Source organism: Gasterosteus aculeatus, chromosome 4, assembly GCF_964276395.1.
Source record: "Gasterosteus aculeatus chromosome 4, fGasAcu3.hap1.1, whole genome shotgun sequence".
NCBI classification, from domain to species: domain Eukaryota; kingdom Metazoa; phylum Chordata; class Actinopteri; order Perciformes; family Gasterosteidae; genus Gasterosteus; species Gasterosteus aculeatus.
This window is the reverse complement of record NC_135691.1, coordinates 23,957,390-23,976,034: the sequence shown is the minus strand read 5'-3', so window position 1 is coordinate 23,976,034 and position 18,645 is coordinate 23,957,390. Positions and strand designations below refer to the sequence as shown.

General features: G+C 45.8%; 1 protein-coding gene and 1 long non-coding RNA gene across 3 annotated transcripts in view; one reads left to right on the top strand and one right to left on the bottom strand.

The window, feature by feature from the left end:
- tmem178bb (transmembrane protein 178Bb) overlaps positions 1-6,849 on the bottom strand; it is a 38,899-nt gene extending 32,050 nt beyond the window's left edge. For both annotated transcript variants that reach the window (XM_040174553.2, XM_040174555.2), the window contains exon 1: positions 5,993-6,849. In XM_040174553.2, the coding sequence (XP_040030487.2) occupies positions 5,993-6,374 (382 nt within the window). In that variant the 5' untranslated portion in view covers positions 6,375-6,849. The remainder of the gene's footprint in view (positions 1-5,992) is intronic.
- LOC120817894 (uncharacterized) lies at positions 2,679-3,537 on the top strand. Its single transcript, XR_005712029.2, has 3 exons — positions 2,679-2,796; positions 2,961-3,107; positions 3,185-3,537. It is a non-coding gene; the product is annotated as an uncharacterized LOC120817894 (long non-coding RNA).
- Positions 6,850-18,645: the final 11,796 nt, after the last annotated feature.

Here is an 18,645-nt window from a genome sequence, read left to right as displayed (position 1 = left end):
GAATCTAACAATTGGGGAGACCTCATCCCTGTTCCTTCTAAAATCAATAACCAACTCTTTTTGTTTTTTGTCTCTGTTTTTTACGTTTTTTAGAGATTTTCACTACACCAGCTGACAAAGGATCCTCCAAAGAAACCTCCTGTTTATAGGCTAGGTTATTGCCTCGGGTACGTAGACCAACCAGGGCAGTGTCATATGACAACTTTTGGATGTTACAGGACACCTGCTTCTTCGTATAGTCGGCTGTATTGAGTGAGAATAAAAAGGGAGATAAAACTGTGGTGCTCCAGTTTCAGTCAAAATAGTGTCAAAATTTTCTATCCAGCCTGACAAACTGTGGTCGAGACAAGAGTACTCCAAGACCGAAGCAATGGTTGTATTGTGCAGTTATACGTTTTTTAGCTAAAAGGTGTGGTTGAATTGTATTAAAAGCACTAGAACGGAGATGGCAGGATTTTCAAGATGACCCATCAATACTGTGGAGCATAAACAATAGTGCATAAAAGAGCTGTCAGGTGATCCAGGACAACCCTCTCAAAGCATTTCCTTATATGCAACGTCAGGGCTATCAGTCTCCGGTTAGTAAGACTATGACTTCTCACACTGTTTTTCTTTGGAATTGGAAGACAAGATGTTCCACAATACTGGAATTTTTGACAGCGACAAGGAAAAGAGAGTGAAGGGCTGAGCACAGCTGGCCAGCACAGACCTTCGGGTGCGTGGGTGGACACCATCAGGGCCTGCTGCCTTGTTAACCTTAAGGAGCTTTAACTGCGGTTAAACCTCCTTGACATTTATTTGAATTATTTGTCTATGACATTTACACCAAAAATGACAATGTGTTTTGTTTTTTAACTCCTTATTTTGTAGCCAAAACAGTTGAACTGTAGTAATAAAAAGACCAGGCAGATAATCAACTGATATTAGCCTACTCCAGATATATCAGTATTCAGTGTATTTATCGATTAATTGGTGAGTCAAAAAGTAACAAAAGATTGCAATAAAGATGATGAAGCAGGTCTAATGGGAGGTAGGTTTAATCCAAGGTTTAATCCATAGAGAAATACACAAAGCCTATATTAAGAAACTGCCTTCAAACGATCTGCCAAGATTTCCATACAGTTCCAAAATATTCAAATATCACTTGGAAATACATTTTATGAATGTGTCCCATTTTATTTTCAGTTGCAATATATGGCTACTCAGATAGCAAAAAACATCGGCACGGCTTCTATTTGCCGCCGGCGCTAAGCTGTCGGCTATAGGTGCGTCCCGCTGGCGGGGAGACAATGTTTGCCGGCGGTCCGCCTGCTTCATTTTCTCTGGCGGTTGCCTCTGTCTAAAGGACCGCGACCGGCTGGCGGCAAACCGCTTTGATATACTCTCAAAATCTTTTTGACGTGAAGGACTCAAGCTCTCCTTCATGCCATTTCAGGAAATTGCATTGTCTTTATTTTTTAAACCTCAATGTTTTATTTATTTTTGCCTTTATCAGTTAAGTATTAATTAACAACCTTTAGAAAATTTTGAGACATTTTAAAAGTCCCTGAAAAAAAGAAATAAAATCTAAGCACATTATAAATGTTATTGATACAACACATAGAAGGAACTGCAGTGTTTTCTTGTGTTCAGAAGTCTTTTGGGCGGGGCTAAGACGATGGTGACTTTTCCCCAAAATAAGGTTCGCCTTTTTCCCCCCACAGGTTCCGGGACATGAAGTAGATGATTGGCTTTCCAGTGGGAGGGGCGGGACATGTGCATACAGTCGCCATCTTTACCGTTAGGTATTTTTCTTAAAAACACGTGTTGAAGTGGCTGCAGCCTGGAGTCTGAAGTCATCGACGTCGACTACCATCGTTTAGGTAAGTGTTTAACGCAATAATATGTTTATATTCTTTCCAGTTTACTCATAAAATATGCTGTCTGGTAGTAATCACCTCAGCATTTAATAAAAATGGGTTTTAATCAGTAGTGTAAATTGTAGATACACGATTCATTCCAAGCGCGGGGGGCGCCGGACTAATGCCATTGTAGTTATTATGAAGAAAAAAAAGTTCAAATGTAATATGAAGTCAAACCCTTCTTAAATATAGTTATATGCTTAAATATGTAGTTTATAGTTGAGTACAAGTAAGTGACGTTGTTTGTCTAAAACTATTGCTTCTATTTAAGATTAGGAATCCTTTTATGCATAATCTGTTCTTCATTAGGGCACTTGACTGCCCTGGATGAAATGTGTCTAGGTGTGTTGTCCAATTCAGTAAATATATGCAATAACTTGTTGTCAATTTATCCAAGCCCAGAGGGAGGAGAACCAAGCCTGGAGGGGAAGCAATGCACAAGCAGCTTCGGATGACTGCAGCTCACTTCACGAGCAGGTGAAGCAAGTTGGGACAATGATCAAGACGTTTGCTCGCACCGTGGCAATCAGATACGACTTGCAAACCCCTGTGTTTGTTTGATTAATTCCCCCTGGGGCCACCTATACATGTTGTATACCAAGATGTAAATATCATAGTTTAGTAGTTGGGGGACCAGGACTGACTATGTTCTTTTATTTTGGGAATGCCTTTAGGTGCAGATCAGACCCTAATGCTGTGACGTCTTGGAGAGTTTGGCGATGTTGTGCGTAGCATGGAAAACAAAATGGACACATTGCTGCACCATTTCAGTGCCAATGTTTCTGTTGGAGAGTTATCCCTGCCCGGTGGTCTTTTACTCCCCATAAACACCCAGGAAGATTTTGCGTTGCTTGACAGCAGCTTGAGGCAGGATAGCGAGCTCCAGGAACGATTTGTAAGTGAGCTGCTATTGTTTCTAACGCTGTAGGTTAATCTAAAGTCAAATTAAGATTGTACACTGCATATTCGACAGTCTGAATTCACAGCCTGTCACATTTGATATTTATGTATGAGAAGCTTCAGCGAAATGTAATTTGGAGCACTTTTTTGGATTTTCAGCTCCGGTTTTTGGCCATCAAATGTGGGAAGGACCTGAAGACAACAGTGGGGAGAATGCTTCAGAGTATCTTTTAATTTCTACAACTTGGACTGGTGTAGGGGCTAAAGCTTGTTTTAAAGACCTGTTCCTGAAGACCATTGTTCAAAGTAAGTTAGATATTCTCTTAAGTAGATGTGTATGTGATGTGTATTCAAATGGAATGACAGATCTGTATTTTCTACAGGGGCCATACGGAAGAATCCGGCAACCCAGGATGCCACTGATGAGGCGGTCCAGGTTAATGTAATGCGTTACCTGAAAGGAGCATCTGACCGCGAAGGTGGAAAAAGGCGCCGCACAACAGAGAGGGACCCACAGCCGACTCCTTAAACCTAGGCTTGTCTAGACTACTGACACCCCAGCATGTTCTGTGTGTGTACGTATATATTTTATGTGTGTGTATATATATATATATCTTTTTTGTTTTCTTTTTTATTTATATTTCAGTGTGCTGACACATCTTGTTTCAATACTGTACTGAAATGTGGAATTAAAACGTCAAATGGAAATTTGTCTGGTTTGATCAATCATTATTCTAGATAAACTGCATGCTATAAACATTTTATTTATATAAATATATAAATAAATAAATATATATATATAAACTAAATATATATATATATTACAGATCGCTCCAAAATAGCGTTTGCCTCCGGCGGGCCGCGGTAAAGCTGCCTTTGTTATAACTGCGGCGGAACGGCGGTTGACCTGCTGTCCGTCCGCGAAAGGAAGGCGGACCGCCGGCAAACGTGTTTGCGATTACGCCATTCTGCCGCTGCTACGATCTCTGGCGAACCGCCGGCGGCCTGCCGACTCATTGCTATCTGGCTAGATTTGAATTGTCAAAGGACCCGGAAGTAGTAGTAGTGGCCACCATGATTGAGCCGTTTGAATTCTCTAAGGCTAAAGGCCGGCGCATGCTCCTGCGTCTGCGTCGTTTCAATTCATGGTTCTGCGTGTGTTGCAGAGCAATTCACCGCCAGAACAACACGCGGAGTAACATGTTTTTGTTGAAGACGACCTAGAGAGTCACATCTATTTATTTATTTGTTTATTTATTTATCATAGAATTTATTGCCCCGTGCATCGACACTGCTGCTTTTCATCGTGGACACATTTGTCCCGTATTTTCCTCCACAACTTTGTTCACCTCTCGACCAGCAAACCGGCGTTTGCGGCGATCTCCCTCCGTGAATCCAACCCGCTTCTACGACCCGCCAATGACGGGTTGTATAAGCGGTCATATTTACGCATTTCTTCCGACAAAAGTTCTTCCATCTGATCCGTTCTCTCGTAAACATTCTTCGTTTTAATAATGGCGGTATCGGGCTATGAAAGCGGAAATGTGAGACTCCGTAAAGGATCTAGTTAGCAGACCAATCACAGCCTTGTGCGCTGCGGGAGGCTTTGCGTTGCTTGCGTCGCAGAAAAATGGCTCGACACACGCAAGGACGCAAGGAGGTGTGAAAAGGCACGCAAGGGGGTCTTGCGTCTGCGTCGCTCTGAAAACACAAAAGGATAAACTAGGCTTAAGGCCATTCACAAGAAATAACGATCATGACCGAGAAACGCAGATCATGTAAGTAACCGCATAACTCATTTATTTTGCAGCCTTGTTTATAAAGTAATACTTTGAACATGGTTGTTTTATGTCATCTGCACTGTAACAACACATGGACGAAGGCCTCTAAGATGCACTTCTTTGTCATCCATCTTTGGAGAAACTGCTCACTGACATCAACATGGGTCTCCAATCAGAACTACGTAGCTTGGTGAAAGTGGAATAAGATTACCTAATGTGTACAGATGGTAAAGCCATCTGAGTCAAATTTGTGGTTTGGGGCTGTACAAAATATATTGAAATGAAATTAATTATAACTTGTAGCATATATAGCTTTGTTTTGGCTTGTTCACTTAACCTGTGGTATGAAATGTTGGGTTAAGACTCTAGCATAGCTTATTTTTCTGTGGAGTCTTTTTGGGCATATCACGGTGTCTCTACTCTGCTAAAGCATTCATAATTTGTGTCCTTAACTGTAATGTTCCTGTAACGCTCCGACAACCCTCTTCTTTAGACTTCTTTGTGATTATTCAGCCCTAAGTTATCAAAAACATATACACAAATTCTCCCAGAATAGACGGATCTATTTTGGCGATTTAACTATGCATGTAGGCTTTCTGTATATTCTGTTTTGTACCCTCTCTTTTAATTTTCTCTGTTCCAATAATAGAACACCCTCAGAACTTATTTTGTCATGGTAACACATCACCTGTTGTCTTAAAACTATGTTAGATGCCAACACATATGTCCCCATGGAAATGAATAACATTTTAGTGTCAAACTGAAGATTGAAACAGTAACGAGTTGACAATGTCACAACATGAGTTGACAATTTCACAACATGAGTTGTGTTATGTTTCAGAATATTAAAAACAATTATACACGAGACCACGTTGGCTCTTTCGGATTTTACTAAAATGTATTTCCTAAATTATGTACAGAATCTCGGCAGAAAAAAACAAAAACAAATAGTGTGTGTGGATGCCATAAAATGTAAAAATGTAAAGTCCCCCAGCTTTGGGCTGAGTGCCCTTCACCTTTTCCAATCTTGTTCTGAGTGGTCACTGTTTAGGCCATATCCTGCAATGAATATATAATATATCATTTGTTGCAGTTGCAGGGTCAGGCCAGCGATCAGACCTGACAACCGGAACAGCAGGTACATACTGATATTCAACCATAATCAACCCCTCTTCTGAGAAATACCACGACAAAAAGGAGTCAGTAGTCTAAGAAAGCAGTAACGCTCTGCCTTTCTTTAGACAAACAATGGTTTCCACGAAATAAAGAAAATAGCTGGATGGCATGTTTCGCCCGTATGCAGAATAATAGATGGCACATTGCTGCTGGGTGGGCGTCTGGAACGCACACGGCTGTATCTACACAGATGCAGAGCATATTTAGCTGTCTGGTTGTTTAAATCATCTTTACCTTTCCGGATGCGGTCCTCCATTTCTTGGTCGAAGCCGAGACGATGGCATTTCCTCCACAGCCCCATGTTAGTCGAGTTATACTGCCTGCTACACTCATCCGCGGCGCTAATGGCAAACAGCTGCCGTCGGTTCCGGGCCAGCAGCAGCTTCTCCTCCCGGCGGGGCAGGCTGCTCCGACTGGCTCGCAGCGGGAGGCTGTTGTTGGGGATGTAGATAAAGCCTGGGTCCTTGCGGCGGCTGGAGAAGCTTCGGCACCGCTCCCTGTACCTCCTGGCGTCCGTTTCGTACCAGTGGTCGGACCACATCGCCACGGCCAGCATGCCCAGGGCGCAGAGAGAAAGAGAGAGCCCGGCATAGAGCAGTAACTTTCCGGCAGCCATGCTCACTTCTGTCAGAGCTGCATCAGCACAACGACACACGAACAGCTCCTTCGCGAGTTGAGCTCACATCACCGTTGTATGGGTATATAGAAATAAGGTGGGCTCACTGGCCAAATCAAATGTTAAATCCCTGTATTCCGGTGTTCTGTGTGCCTGGGTTCTCGGCGCTGTAGCAGCGTGGTGGTGGAGAACGGGAAGACGACGCTTATCTCATTTCAGCATCCATCTGTCCGTCCAGGGCAACATCGACATTACAAAACACATCAGCTTTCGTGGATTTACTCAAAGAGCAGCCAACGTCACTTAGACAGATTCAAATAACCGAAAAATATTCATTTCACAATATCCCACCAACAGGAACAATATGCGACTCACATGACAGGACGAGCTTATAAATGTCTGCCGTACCGCAGTCCATTAGCAGACAGGCGGGTAAAAGACTCAACCACAGTCTGCTTCCCCAGTGGATAGGAAGTGCAGTCCTCGGAGATGGGCAGTAGGTATATTCCTAGTGAGACGTGATTTCAACGTTGAAATTGGGAAATGAGGTCTAAACGTCGAAGAGCTTATTTCAGCTTCTTTTCAACCAGCCAAAATGTGGTTCCACCATCAATGTGTCAAAAAACGCCAATTTGTTGATAATGTGTTAGTAAGTTTGAAAGAGAGACGATATTATTATTAAGATTTCCATTAATCAATGAAATCGTCGGTGAAATTTGGTCCACGCAAAACGGGATTTCAGTGTATTTAAGATTTCATTTAAAACGTCATAAATATGCAACTACTGTGTGTAGTTAACAAGATGCTTTAAGGAAATTGTAATGTGGGCAGTTTGAAACATTACTTTTAAATGAAATTCTGCTCATGTCTGCAACACGCAGGAACGGGCTGATAAAACCAAAGCTGCAGGGTACAAATACACTCTGCGAGTAAGTGAGTGTTCAATGAAGAAAACTGTAACCAGTATTTACATTACTAGTGCTGTCCACTCGATACGGACTAGGCTGCTCTTTCTAGTAAACTAACATTAGCGTTGACACAGGTAGTTTGATAATTAGCAGGCTAGCTTGGAGCATGCTGCGACTTAACTTCACCTGGAAAAAATGAAATTATATGCGTTTGGTTTTGTGGACTGTTGCTTTACCCATACAATATTATTGCCTTTCCCATTTCATATCTAAAATATTTTATATACTTTTCAAGCTAGGGGGCTAAGTACAAATTGGATAGGGAAATAGCTGAATTCAACAAGTTGTGGTGTGTAAAAAGTTGTTGGATGGTAAAAGCAAAAACTGTAAAGTATGTTACTGTGTAATAGAGCTGAAAATGTTACTCTATAAATGCAATGTTGAAGAGGAATAGTGATCTTGTTTATAATGTAATAAGTAAACAATATTTACTTTATCTAGTATGTGAGAATTTTATTCACTATTTCTTGCATGACCTTTTAAGACTTAAAAATGAAGGGAGCGAGAAGCCTAAATGTATGCTGTAGCTACTTTGAACACAACTGATGATGAACCAGAGGGGTCTTTTACACACAAGGGTTCTGATACATCTGTAAATGAGGGTTCTAACATACCTGCTGCTGCTATCATTATAATTAGTCACTTTACTAATATTGTCATCATAAACCAACATGACAGACTTTCAGGAATCGGCAATCAGGAATTCTCCTCCTCTCTATCTCTTCCTCACCACCCCTCCCTTCCTCACCCTCTCACCCTCCCTCTACACCCCCCACCCCACCCAATCCAATAATTTCAAAATAAAAGGAACAGGAACATTTAATACTAAAATATGTTAGACATACATGGAATTTGACTTGTCGGTTGGTGCATAACATCAGACAAGACAATGGACAACAAGACAGTTAAGACAACATAGTGCAAGAACAACATAGGAATAGGAATTTATTTCAAAAATTAAAGTAAAAAATAAAAGTAAAAAATAAAAAGTAAAAAATAAAGTGCACCAGCGAACAGAAAGTGACAATTGTATGTACATGTGGAGTGTTAAGGGAGTGACCAGTGGGATGTCAGAGTCAGTCGGTGGGGGACCCGGGCTCTGTTGATGAGCCCGACTGTCGACGGGAAGAAACTGTTCGTGTGGCGGGAGGTCTTGGTCTTAATGGACCTCAGCCTCCTGCCAAATGGAAGGGGCACAAACAGGTTTTGTCCGGGGTGAGAGGGGTCGGCAACAATCTTTTACCTCGTTTCAAGGTCCTGGAAGCGAAGAAGTCCTGGAGAGACGGCAGATTGCGTCCGATCACCCTCTCTGCAGAGCGGATGACAAGCTATCGCCATTGGCAGGTTGAATTTCTTCAGCTGCCTCAAGAAGAACAACCTCTGCTGAGCCTTCTTGGTGATGGAGCTGATGTTCAGCTCCCACTTGAGGTCCTGGGTGATGAAGCCCAGGAAACGGAAGGAATCCACAGTGGTAACGGGGGAGTCACACAGGGTGATTGGGGAAGGTGGGACTCTGTTCTTTCTGAAATCCACAACCATCTCCATTGTCTTTAGATCGTTGAGCTCCAGGTTGTTCTGGCTGCACCACGACACCAGAGGGTCAGACTCCCACCTGTAGGCGGACTCATCCCCACCAGAGATCAGTCCAATGAGGTCGGTGTCATGCGCAAACTTCAGGAGCTTGACAGACTGGTGACTGGAGGTGCAGCTGTTGGTGTACAGGGAGAAGAGCAGAGGGGAAAGAACGCAGCCTTGGGGGGAACCGGTGGTGATTGTCCAAGAGGATATCAATATTGATATAGCACAAACATTTACGTGTTAGAAATAAGGTTGAAATGTGGTCTGAACGTTTCAGAAAAAGATGAAAAATTCTTTTCAATGTCGGCCATAAACAGTCCGTTCCTATACATAAACGTTCCTATAGCTAGCCACTCGACTGGTAACTAGTTGTTGGAATGCATTAAGCATTCCAAGTATTGTTCTTCGAATCTTTATTGTTGGAATGCATTAAGCATTCCAAGTATTGTTCTTCGAGTCTTTCTTCAACTTATTGTTGGAATGCATTAAGCATTCCAAGTATTGTTTTTCGAATCTTTATTGTTGGAATGCATTAAGCAAGATGAAGAATCTTTATTCCTTCATCTTCTATTTCTTCCGCCGCACCTTTCAACTCCTTCACAATTTCAGCTATTAAAACCGTTCAAATATTAAAATGTTCAGCTCCCTTCTGGCTTGAGGGCTATGACTTTTCAGCTTTCTACCTCTTATGCTTGAATTTATATAAATCAATAATCATTAATATTTTAACATGGTTTTCCAATGGAGATTGTTTTCAAATTCTCTTTAAACTTCTTCAACTTTCAGACTTTTCAGCTCCGCCAATCTTTCAGCTACAGACACCATTTAAACTTTCAAATGTTGACACAGGTCTCAACTATTTTATGAAAAAAACTGCTTGTTGATATCTATTCTACTTTTTTCATAATCACTGATTATGTTTCACTAGTTCTTCGCTGCACCTTTCAACTCCTTCATACTTTCAGCTATTAAAACCATTCAAATATTAAATTATTCAGCTCCTTCAGGAGAGGGAGGGGTATTGCTTTTCAGCTTTCTAGCTCTTAAGCTTGAATTTATATAAATCTATAATCATTAATATTTTAACATGGTTTTCCAATGGAGATCGTTTTTCAAATCCTCTTATTGTCACGCCCTAATTGTGTTCACCCGTTTTCACCTGTTTTTCCCCTGTCTCCTCCCACACCAGGTGTTCCCTGTTTGTCAATTATCCCTTGGGCATATAACCTGTGTCTTCTCCCTGTTCTTGTTGCCAGTTCGTCTTGTGTGTTTCACCAGGTCTTACCAGCGTTATATCCCAGTAGTTTCCAGTAGTTTCCAGTCGATTCTTGAGATCCCCCGTGTACTGACCCCTGCCTGCCTCCGACAACGACACGGCCTGCCACCTCTGAACCCCTGATCTCCCGTGCACCGAACTCCTGCCTGCCTCCGACAACGACACTGCCTGCCCGAATTCCTCTTCATTAAAACCCTTATTCCCCATATCTGCGTTTGGGTCTCTGTCTGAGTTGTGATAGTACGAACTGGCCATGACAGACCCAGCAGAACCTGACTCCCTCCGGAATGCCGTCGCTCTTCAGGGAGTTGAGAGGGACTTCAAAGCCTCTCTGACCACCACGATCGGACATATCAATCCCTGATGGAGCAGTTTCGTGGGATGTCTATGGGACAGTCAACTACAGCGGCCCCTGCCCCAGACCAAGGTGGCCTCGCAGCAAGTGCGGCCTTGCCGGTAACCAACACGGCCCCTCGGGAACCCAACTTACCACCTCCTGAGCGCTATTCTGGAGACCCGAGAACCTGTCGTTCATTCCTCTCCAAGTGTTCCCTGATCTTCGAGCTACAACCATCCTCGTTTCAATCGGAGCGTTCCAAGGTAGCGTACATCGTTTCGCTTATGTCCGGGAGGGCAGGAACTTGGGCTACGGCAGTGTGGGAACAGCAAACACCCATCTGCTCCAGTCTGGCTGCCTTTATGGCCGAAATAAAGAAGGTTTTTGAGTCACCGGTGTCGGGGAGGGAAGCAGCGCGTAAACTCCTGCGACTCCGACAGGGCTCTCGCAGCGTGTCAGACTACGCGGTGGACTTCCGCACTCTGGCTGCGGATAGTTCATGGAATTCCGACTCTCTCTTCGACGCTTTTGTTAATGGGCTGTCCGACATTATCGAGGATGAGCTAGCAGCACGAGAGCTGCCCCCTGATCTCGACTCCCTCGTGAACCTTTCTATGCGGATAGATAGCCGGCTGCGGGATAGAAACCGGGAGACACAATCAGCCCCCCCTAACCCCCCACAAACTGGAAGTATCCGGCTCTCCAACCAAAGAGACACTAGGGACTCAGCAGAGTCTTTCCGGAATTATCCGAGGCCTCACAAAGTCGATAGACCAGAGCCCATGGACCTCGGAAGGGCAAGAATAAGCCCCGCTGAGCGGGAGAGGCGATTTAGCAGCCGCAGCTGTTTGTACTGTGGCACTTCCGGCCATTACATCTCCACCTGCCCACTAAAAGAGCAGGCTCATCAGTAGGGGCGGGTATGCTGGTGGGCCAAACAGAGACTCCCTGGACTCATACTACCCGTGCCCCGCTGCATGCAATTCTTTTGTGGGGGGCCCAATCCAACACCATCAGAGTGCTCATTGACTCGGGGGCTGATGAGAGCTTCATTGACTCCGCCCTGGTCCAGCAACTGGGCATCTCGACCCAACGCCTCTCCACTCCTATAGAGGCTCGAGCCTTGGACGGCCAGCCCCTTGGCAAGGTGACGCTCTGTACCGTTCCAGTGGTTCTACGCATCTCTGGTAATCATAGCGAGCCCGTCAGGTTTTTACTTATAAGTTCTCCTCACGTGCCTGTGGTTCTGGGCCATTCCTGGCTTCAAAAGCATAACCCCCTCATTGATTGGACAACGGGCTCCATAAAGGGCTGGAGCCCATTCTGCCACGCCCACTGCTTGGGGGCTGCACAACACCCCTCGCCTTCCCCCAACCCGGCATCGGGGGACCCCCCTGACTTGTCCTCCGTTCCGGCCGAATACCAGGACCTGTGGGAAGTCTTCAGCAAGTCCCGGGCGACATCTTTGCCCCCGCACCGCCCCTATGATTGCGCCATCGACCTATTTCCTGGCACTTCCCTCCCCTAGGGGGCGTCTCTACTCCCTGTCTGGTCCGGAGACCAAGGCCATGGAGGCCTATGTGGAGAGCTCTCTAGCGGCAGGAATTATCCGCCCGGGACGAGTGGAAGACGGCTTTCAACACCGCTAACGGCCACTATGAATATCTAGTGATGCCCTTCGGCCTGACCAACGCCCCTGCAGTGTTCCAGGCACTGGTCAATGACGTATTCCGGGACATGCTGAACCGGTGCGTCTTTGTGTACCTGGACGACATCCTGGTATTCTCCCGTTCTGCCCAGGAGCATGTTGCTCACGTCCGCCAGGTGCTCCAGCGCCTCCTAGAGAACCAGCTGTTCGTCAAGGCGGAGAAGTGTGAATTCCACCGCTCCACTATCTCGTTCCTGGGATACATCATTGCAGCTGGGAGCATCCGGATGGATCCCTGCAAGGTGAAGGCGGTGGAGGAGTGGCCACAACCGCACTCCCGGGTTCAGCTCCAGAGATTCCTGGGATTCACAAACTTTTATCGTCGCTTCATCCGGGACTACAGCACCTTGGCATCTCCCCTCACCGCTCTCACCTCTACCAAGGTCCGCTTTCGCTGGTCTCCTGAAGCGGCTCGTGCTTTTGCAGATCTTAAGCAGCGCTTCACCACGGCCCCCATCCTCATCCAACCCGACCCCTCTCGCCAGTTTGTGGTGGAAACGGACGCCTCGGAAGTGGGCGTGGGAGCCATTCTGTCCCAGCGCTCAGCCCTCGACCAGAAACTGCATCCCTGTGCCTTTCTCTCCCACCGACTCAGTCCAGCGGAAAGGAACTATGACGTCGGCAACAGGGAGTTGTTGGCCGTCAAAATGGCGTTGGAGGAATGGAGGCACTGGTTAGAAGGCTCGGAGCTGCCGTTTTTGGTTTGGACCGACCATAAGAACCTTGAGTACCTTCGCAACGCTAAAAGGCTCAACTCCAGGCAGGCCAGGTGGGCTCTGCTATTCAGCCGTTTTAATTTTCTTCTTTCATATCGCCCTGGCTCCAAGAACGTGAAGCCGGATGCCCTGTCTCGAGTCTTCAGCCCTGCTACCACCCCTCCGGATCCCGGGCCCATCCTTCCCACTTCCTGCCTGGCTACATCCCTGGTCTGGGGAATAGAAGCGGAGGTCCGCAAGGCACAGCGGTCAAGCCAGATCCCTAGGAATGTCTCTACAGGCTGCCTGTTTGTTCCGGACCCCATGCGGTCTCAAGTTCTGAAGTGGGGCCATTCCTCCAACCTCTCGTGTCATCCCGGGGCTCGCCGGACCCTTGCTTTCATCCGTAGGCGGTTTTGGTGGCCCACCATGGGGGTGGACGTGCCCTCTTATGTCTCCGCCTGCACGGCGTGTGCCCAAAGTAAGACCTCGCGGCAAGCTCCGGCCGGCCTCCTTCAACCGTTGCCTACGCCACGCCGCCCGTGGTCCCACCTGTCACTGGACTTTGTGACCGGTCTTCCTCCTTCTGATGGCAACACTGTCATCCTCACTGTCGTGGACCGGTTTTCCAAGGCAGCCCACTTTATCCCCTTACCCAAGCTCCCCTCTGCCAAGGAGACGGCCCAACTCATGATACAACACGTCTTCCGGATCCATGGACTTCCCACTGACATGGTGTCGGATCGGGGTCCCCAGTTCGCATCCCAGTTCTGGAAGGCGTTCTGCACCCTCATCGGGTCGTCAGCCAGCCTGTCCTCCGGATTCCACCCAGAGTCTAATGGTCAGTCGGAGCGGGCCAACCAGGACCTGGAGACTACCCTGCGGTGCCTAGTATCTTCCAATCCCACCACTTGGAGTCGACAGCTGGTCTGGGCGGAATATGCCCGTAACACCCTTCCATCATCTGCTACGGGCCTCTCCCCCTTCGAGTGCTCCCTCGGCTACCAACCTCCCCTTTTTCCTGTCCAGGAAGCGGAAGTGGGGGTGCCCTCAGCCCAAATGTTCGTTCGCCGCTGTCGTCGGACTTGGAGGAGGGCCCGGATTGCTCTTCTCCGGACGGCATCCAGGTATCGCCGACAGGCAGACCGCCGTCGGACCCCTGCTCCTCGCTACCGTAAGGGGCAGAGAGTGTGGTTGTCCACTCGGGATCTGCCTCTCCGTGTGGAATCCCGGAAACTGTCTTCCCGGTTCATCGGCCCATTTACCATCTCCAGGGTCATCAGTCCTTCTGCTGTCCGTTTGGTTCTTCCTCGTACCCTTAGAGTACACCCCACCTTCCATGTCTCCCGTATTAAACCTGTGTCCCTTTGTCGCCTCCTTCCCCCCCCACCTCCTCGGCCGCCTCCCCGGATGGTTGACGGGGGCCCAGTCTATACAGTGCGGCGTCTCCTGAGGGTCTTGGACCCCTCCATCGCCGACTTTCGCCGTCGCCACCCCCGTCAATCAGGTACGGCACCAGGTAGGACGCCAGGTGGCGCCCCTAGGAGGGGGGGGTACTGTCACGCCCTAATTGTGTTCACCCGTTTTCACCTGTTTTTCCCCTGTCTCCTCCCACACCAGGTGTTCCCTGTTTGTCAATTATCCCTTGGGCATATAACCTGTGTCTTCTCCCTGTTCTTGTTGCCAGTTCGTCTTGTGTGTTTCACCAGGTCTTACCAGCGTTATATCCCAGTAGTTTCCAGTAGTTTCCAGTCGATTCTTGAGATCCCCCGTGTACTGACCCCTGCCTGCCTCCGACAACGACACGGCCTGCCACCTCTGTACCTCCGACGTCCTGTGTACCGAACTCCGGCCTGCCTCTGACAACGACACTGCCTGCCACCTCTGAACCCCTGATCTCCCGTGCACCGAACTCCTGCCTGCCTCCGACAACGACACTGCCTGCCCGAATTCCTCTTCATTAAAACCCTTATTCCCCATATCTGCGTTTGGGTCTCTGTCTGAGTTGTGATACTTAAACTTCTTAAACTTTCAGATTCTTCAGCTTCGCCAATTTTTCAGCTACAGACATCATTTAAACTTTCAAATGTTGACACAAGTCTCAACAATTTTACTATTTTTGGAAAAAACTGCTTGATGATATCTATTGTACTTTTTTCATAATCACTGATTATGTTTCACTAGTTCTTCGCTCCGTTTCTGACTTCTACATGAGTGTGTACTGCGTCTGCTAGAGTGAGACCCGGAGATCTGAGATCCCGGAGTGTGTCGGGCAGCGTCAGAATCTGGTTTAAAAAATATCTTCTGTCCTTGCAGCCAAAGTATATACTTTTGAGACTTCATTTCTTCAGATTAATGAGGGCATGGTTGTGCTGATTGGATTAATGTGCTCATGGAATCCCAGAGTTCTTTAGTTTTGGCTTAAGGAGTGTTAGAGTGACACAACCTCTGCTAAAAGCCCCATAGGCTCCAATACAAATCTGCCGACATATTTTTCAAAAAATCCAGAAGGTACACGTTTTGTAAACTGCGACAGGAGCCATATTTATTACCGGATCCATAAACGCATCCATGCGTTCGGTAGAGTCTTGGGTCTCGTAAAAACGCCGTATTTTTAGATAGCTGTTATAGTTTTGCGCTGGTAGATATTTGTTTGAGGTGTGGATTCTGTGTAACTCGCTGTCCTGTGTCTGCCCTTTGCAGCAGCTCGTTAATGAGCCCAGGTGCGCCGTTGCCGTGGTTACTCGCACACACACTGCAGTATCTCTGTCTGTGACTCACAGCTGCTCCTATGACCTGATTAGTGGAGTCACATGATGCAGCTATGCTTTCTGTCAACAGACCAATATGATAAAGACACTCGCCCCCCCTCCCTCCTCCACCCTGACCTCTACTCACTGATAATCACTCACTCAGTCAGTCTGTCTGTCTATTTCTCCTCCTCTCTCTCTCTCTCCCTCTATCTCTTCCTCACCACCCCTCCCTTCCTCACCCTCCCTCCCTCTACACCCACCCCACCCAGTCCAATAATTACAAAATAAAAGCCCCATGGAGGGAATTTTTACTGTAATGTTTGTGATGAGGCGTATTAATTAAAAACTTTTTAGTTTGAATAATAAACATTCTGTCTCCCAACCCCCCCTCACCCAATTCCATCATTACAAAATAAAAGCCTCAATGATAATCTGTACCTTAACCATGAAGCTCAGAATGAAGCGGTTTTGTTGAAATACGTATTGCTCTTTCAAATACTACTACAACCACTACGAATATTACTAGTACTCCAACTGATACTTCTACTACCATACTACTAGTATTTCTACTGCTATTAATACTACAACTACTACTAATGTTATTACAAATACTACTATGGCTAATAGCATTAGTATTACAGCTGTACTGCTATTGATACTAAACCTACTTCTACAGCTAGTACTACTAATACCACAATTACAACTATAACTAATACTACTGCTAATATTACTACAAAGACATTTTAAACCTCTTTTTATTCATCTCAGCTTTTGTTATTTCTGTACTTTTAAAAATTAATTTAAGCTCCTGCAACTTCTGTATTTTTTATAAAATCTATTGAAATTCAGCTTCCCCACTTCCTGTATTTTCAGCAGTTCTTTAAAATAATTTCAGCTTTTCTTATGCCTGTATTAACAGCAATGTTTTAATATTCATCTCGGTATTTTTTTGCAATATTTCACATTCATTTCAGCTGTTTTCATTTCTGCTTTTTCAGTAAATCTATTGAAATTCCTTTCAGCTTCTCCCATTTCTGTATTTTCAGCAATTTGAAATTAATTTCAGCTTTTCTAGTATCTGTAATTTCAGCAGATGCATTCAAATTCCCTTCAATTTTCTGTATTTTCAGCTATTTTTAAATATTCATTTCAGCTTTCAGCTTTTTGCATTCCAACGCATTTTCAGCAGGAAATGCATTTTCTAGTTGTACTTAATCTCCCTCTCTGATGGCTTCCGACTGATATGGAGAACAGGGCGGGCCACTGCCCGCACCTTCTGTGACAAAACGGCCCCAAGCCCTCTGTTCGATGCCTCAGTTTGTAAAGGAAAGGGAAGAGAGAGGTTAGGTGTATGGAGGAGTGGTTCCCCCAGAGGGCATGTTTCACCTTCTCAAACACCTCCTGGGACTGCGCCGACTACTGGACCAGATCTGAAGCACCTTTTTGGGTGAGGTTGGTCAAGGGGCTGGTCAGATCTGCAAAGCTCGGAATGAATCGCCTGTAGTAACCCGCCTCACCTCTTTTTTTTTTGTCTTAGGCCGTGATAGCTGTAGTTTTGACCACCTGCAGTCGCACCTGCCCACTAGTGGTACCCCAGATACCGTAACTCCCTCCGGCCCACTACACACTTCCCTGGGTTAGCGGTGAGCTCAGGCTGCCTCAGGGACTCCAGCAATGCGCCCACCCGCTGCAGGCGATTTCAGGGATGCGATTGAACCGACACCAAAGATAGTCTTTTTCCAGTTTATTGGCACCTGAACTGATACAGCTCTCTGCAGCACTCATGTGTCTCATGAGTGCTGCACACCTCAACACACAAAATGCCATTGTCTCTGTACTAAAAAGGGGCTCATCTAAATTCAAGTTAAACAAATGTACTTTAACCCCAAAAACAAACATGCAACAGAACGTGCAACAGAACCAACAGCGACACCAAGTGGACGAAACAAAAAGGTGCATGGAAATGAAATAATGTACAAAAAGAAAACTATGCAAAATAAAAAAGGGAAACGCATACCTGCACAGGGAGGAGACACAGCTTGCTCTCTGCGGCACTCATATGGCTCCCAACACTAACAATACAAACAACACAATTCAGTCCATTTATGACCATTTCTCATTAAACTAAAACATTGCAGCAACATTACTGCCACACAACCCTCGCCACACAAAACGCCATTGTGACGGTAAGATGGGCTACAGCAAGTTGGGAAGACAAAAAAGGGAAGGCGTCACTTACGCAATGAAACATATAACAAAAATAAGGCTGTTTTCTGCTCGCTCTCAGTTTTTCTTTTTGACAGTAAGGTCAGTCACCTTGTCACCATGGTAACTCAACGTCTATTTGTCACCCAGTCACCATGGTAACTCAATCTATTTGGTTAAAAACCCTGTCTTTGGATGGCTCTATTTCATCTCTGTTGAGAGTTATGCATTCCCAGAACTATAGAAGCCCATTTCTTCCACACCATTCTAATTAGATTAACTCAACACAGATGAAACACCACAACAAGGATAAAGACACATTATCTACGAGTAAAACATTTTCTACACCACCTGTGCATTTCTGTGTCCAAACCACAGTCAGACAGAGACAGACAGACAGAGTAACCTCAATATCCACTACACCTCAAACAAAGAGGGCTGAAAGGATTTGAATATCTAAACTGGACACCCCATTTCAAAAGATTTTAATGTTGTGAGGGCCTTTGCATAGATTCTGCCGCTGGTTCCCAATCAGAATTCCAATCCCACCTTCGCTGACAATACACTTAACCTAAGGGATTTCATGAAGTTGTTCAAGAGTTGACGGACTGGGATGTGCTTTATGGACCACATGAAGGAGTATACTTTATTGAGAGTGGCAGGGGAGAATCCCTCTACCAGGATGGTCAGAGGGCAATAGATGTCATTTGTACAGAATGATCAACATGTTATGCATATGAGAGAAATGTCC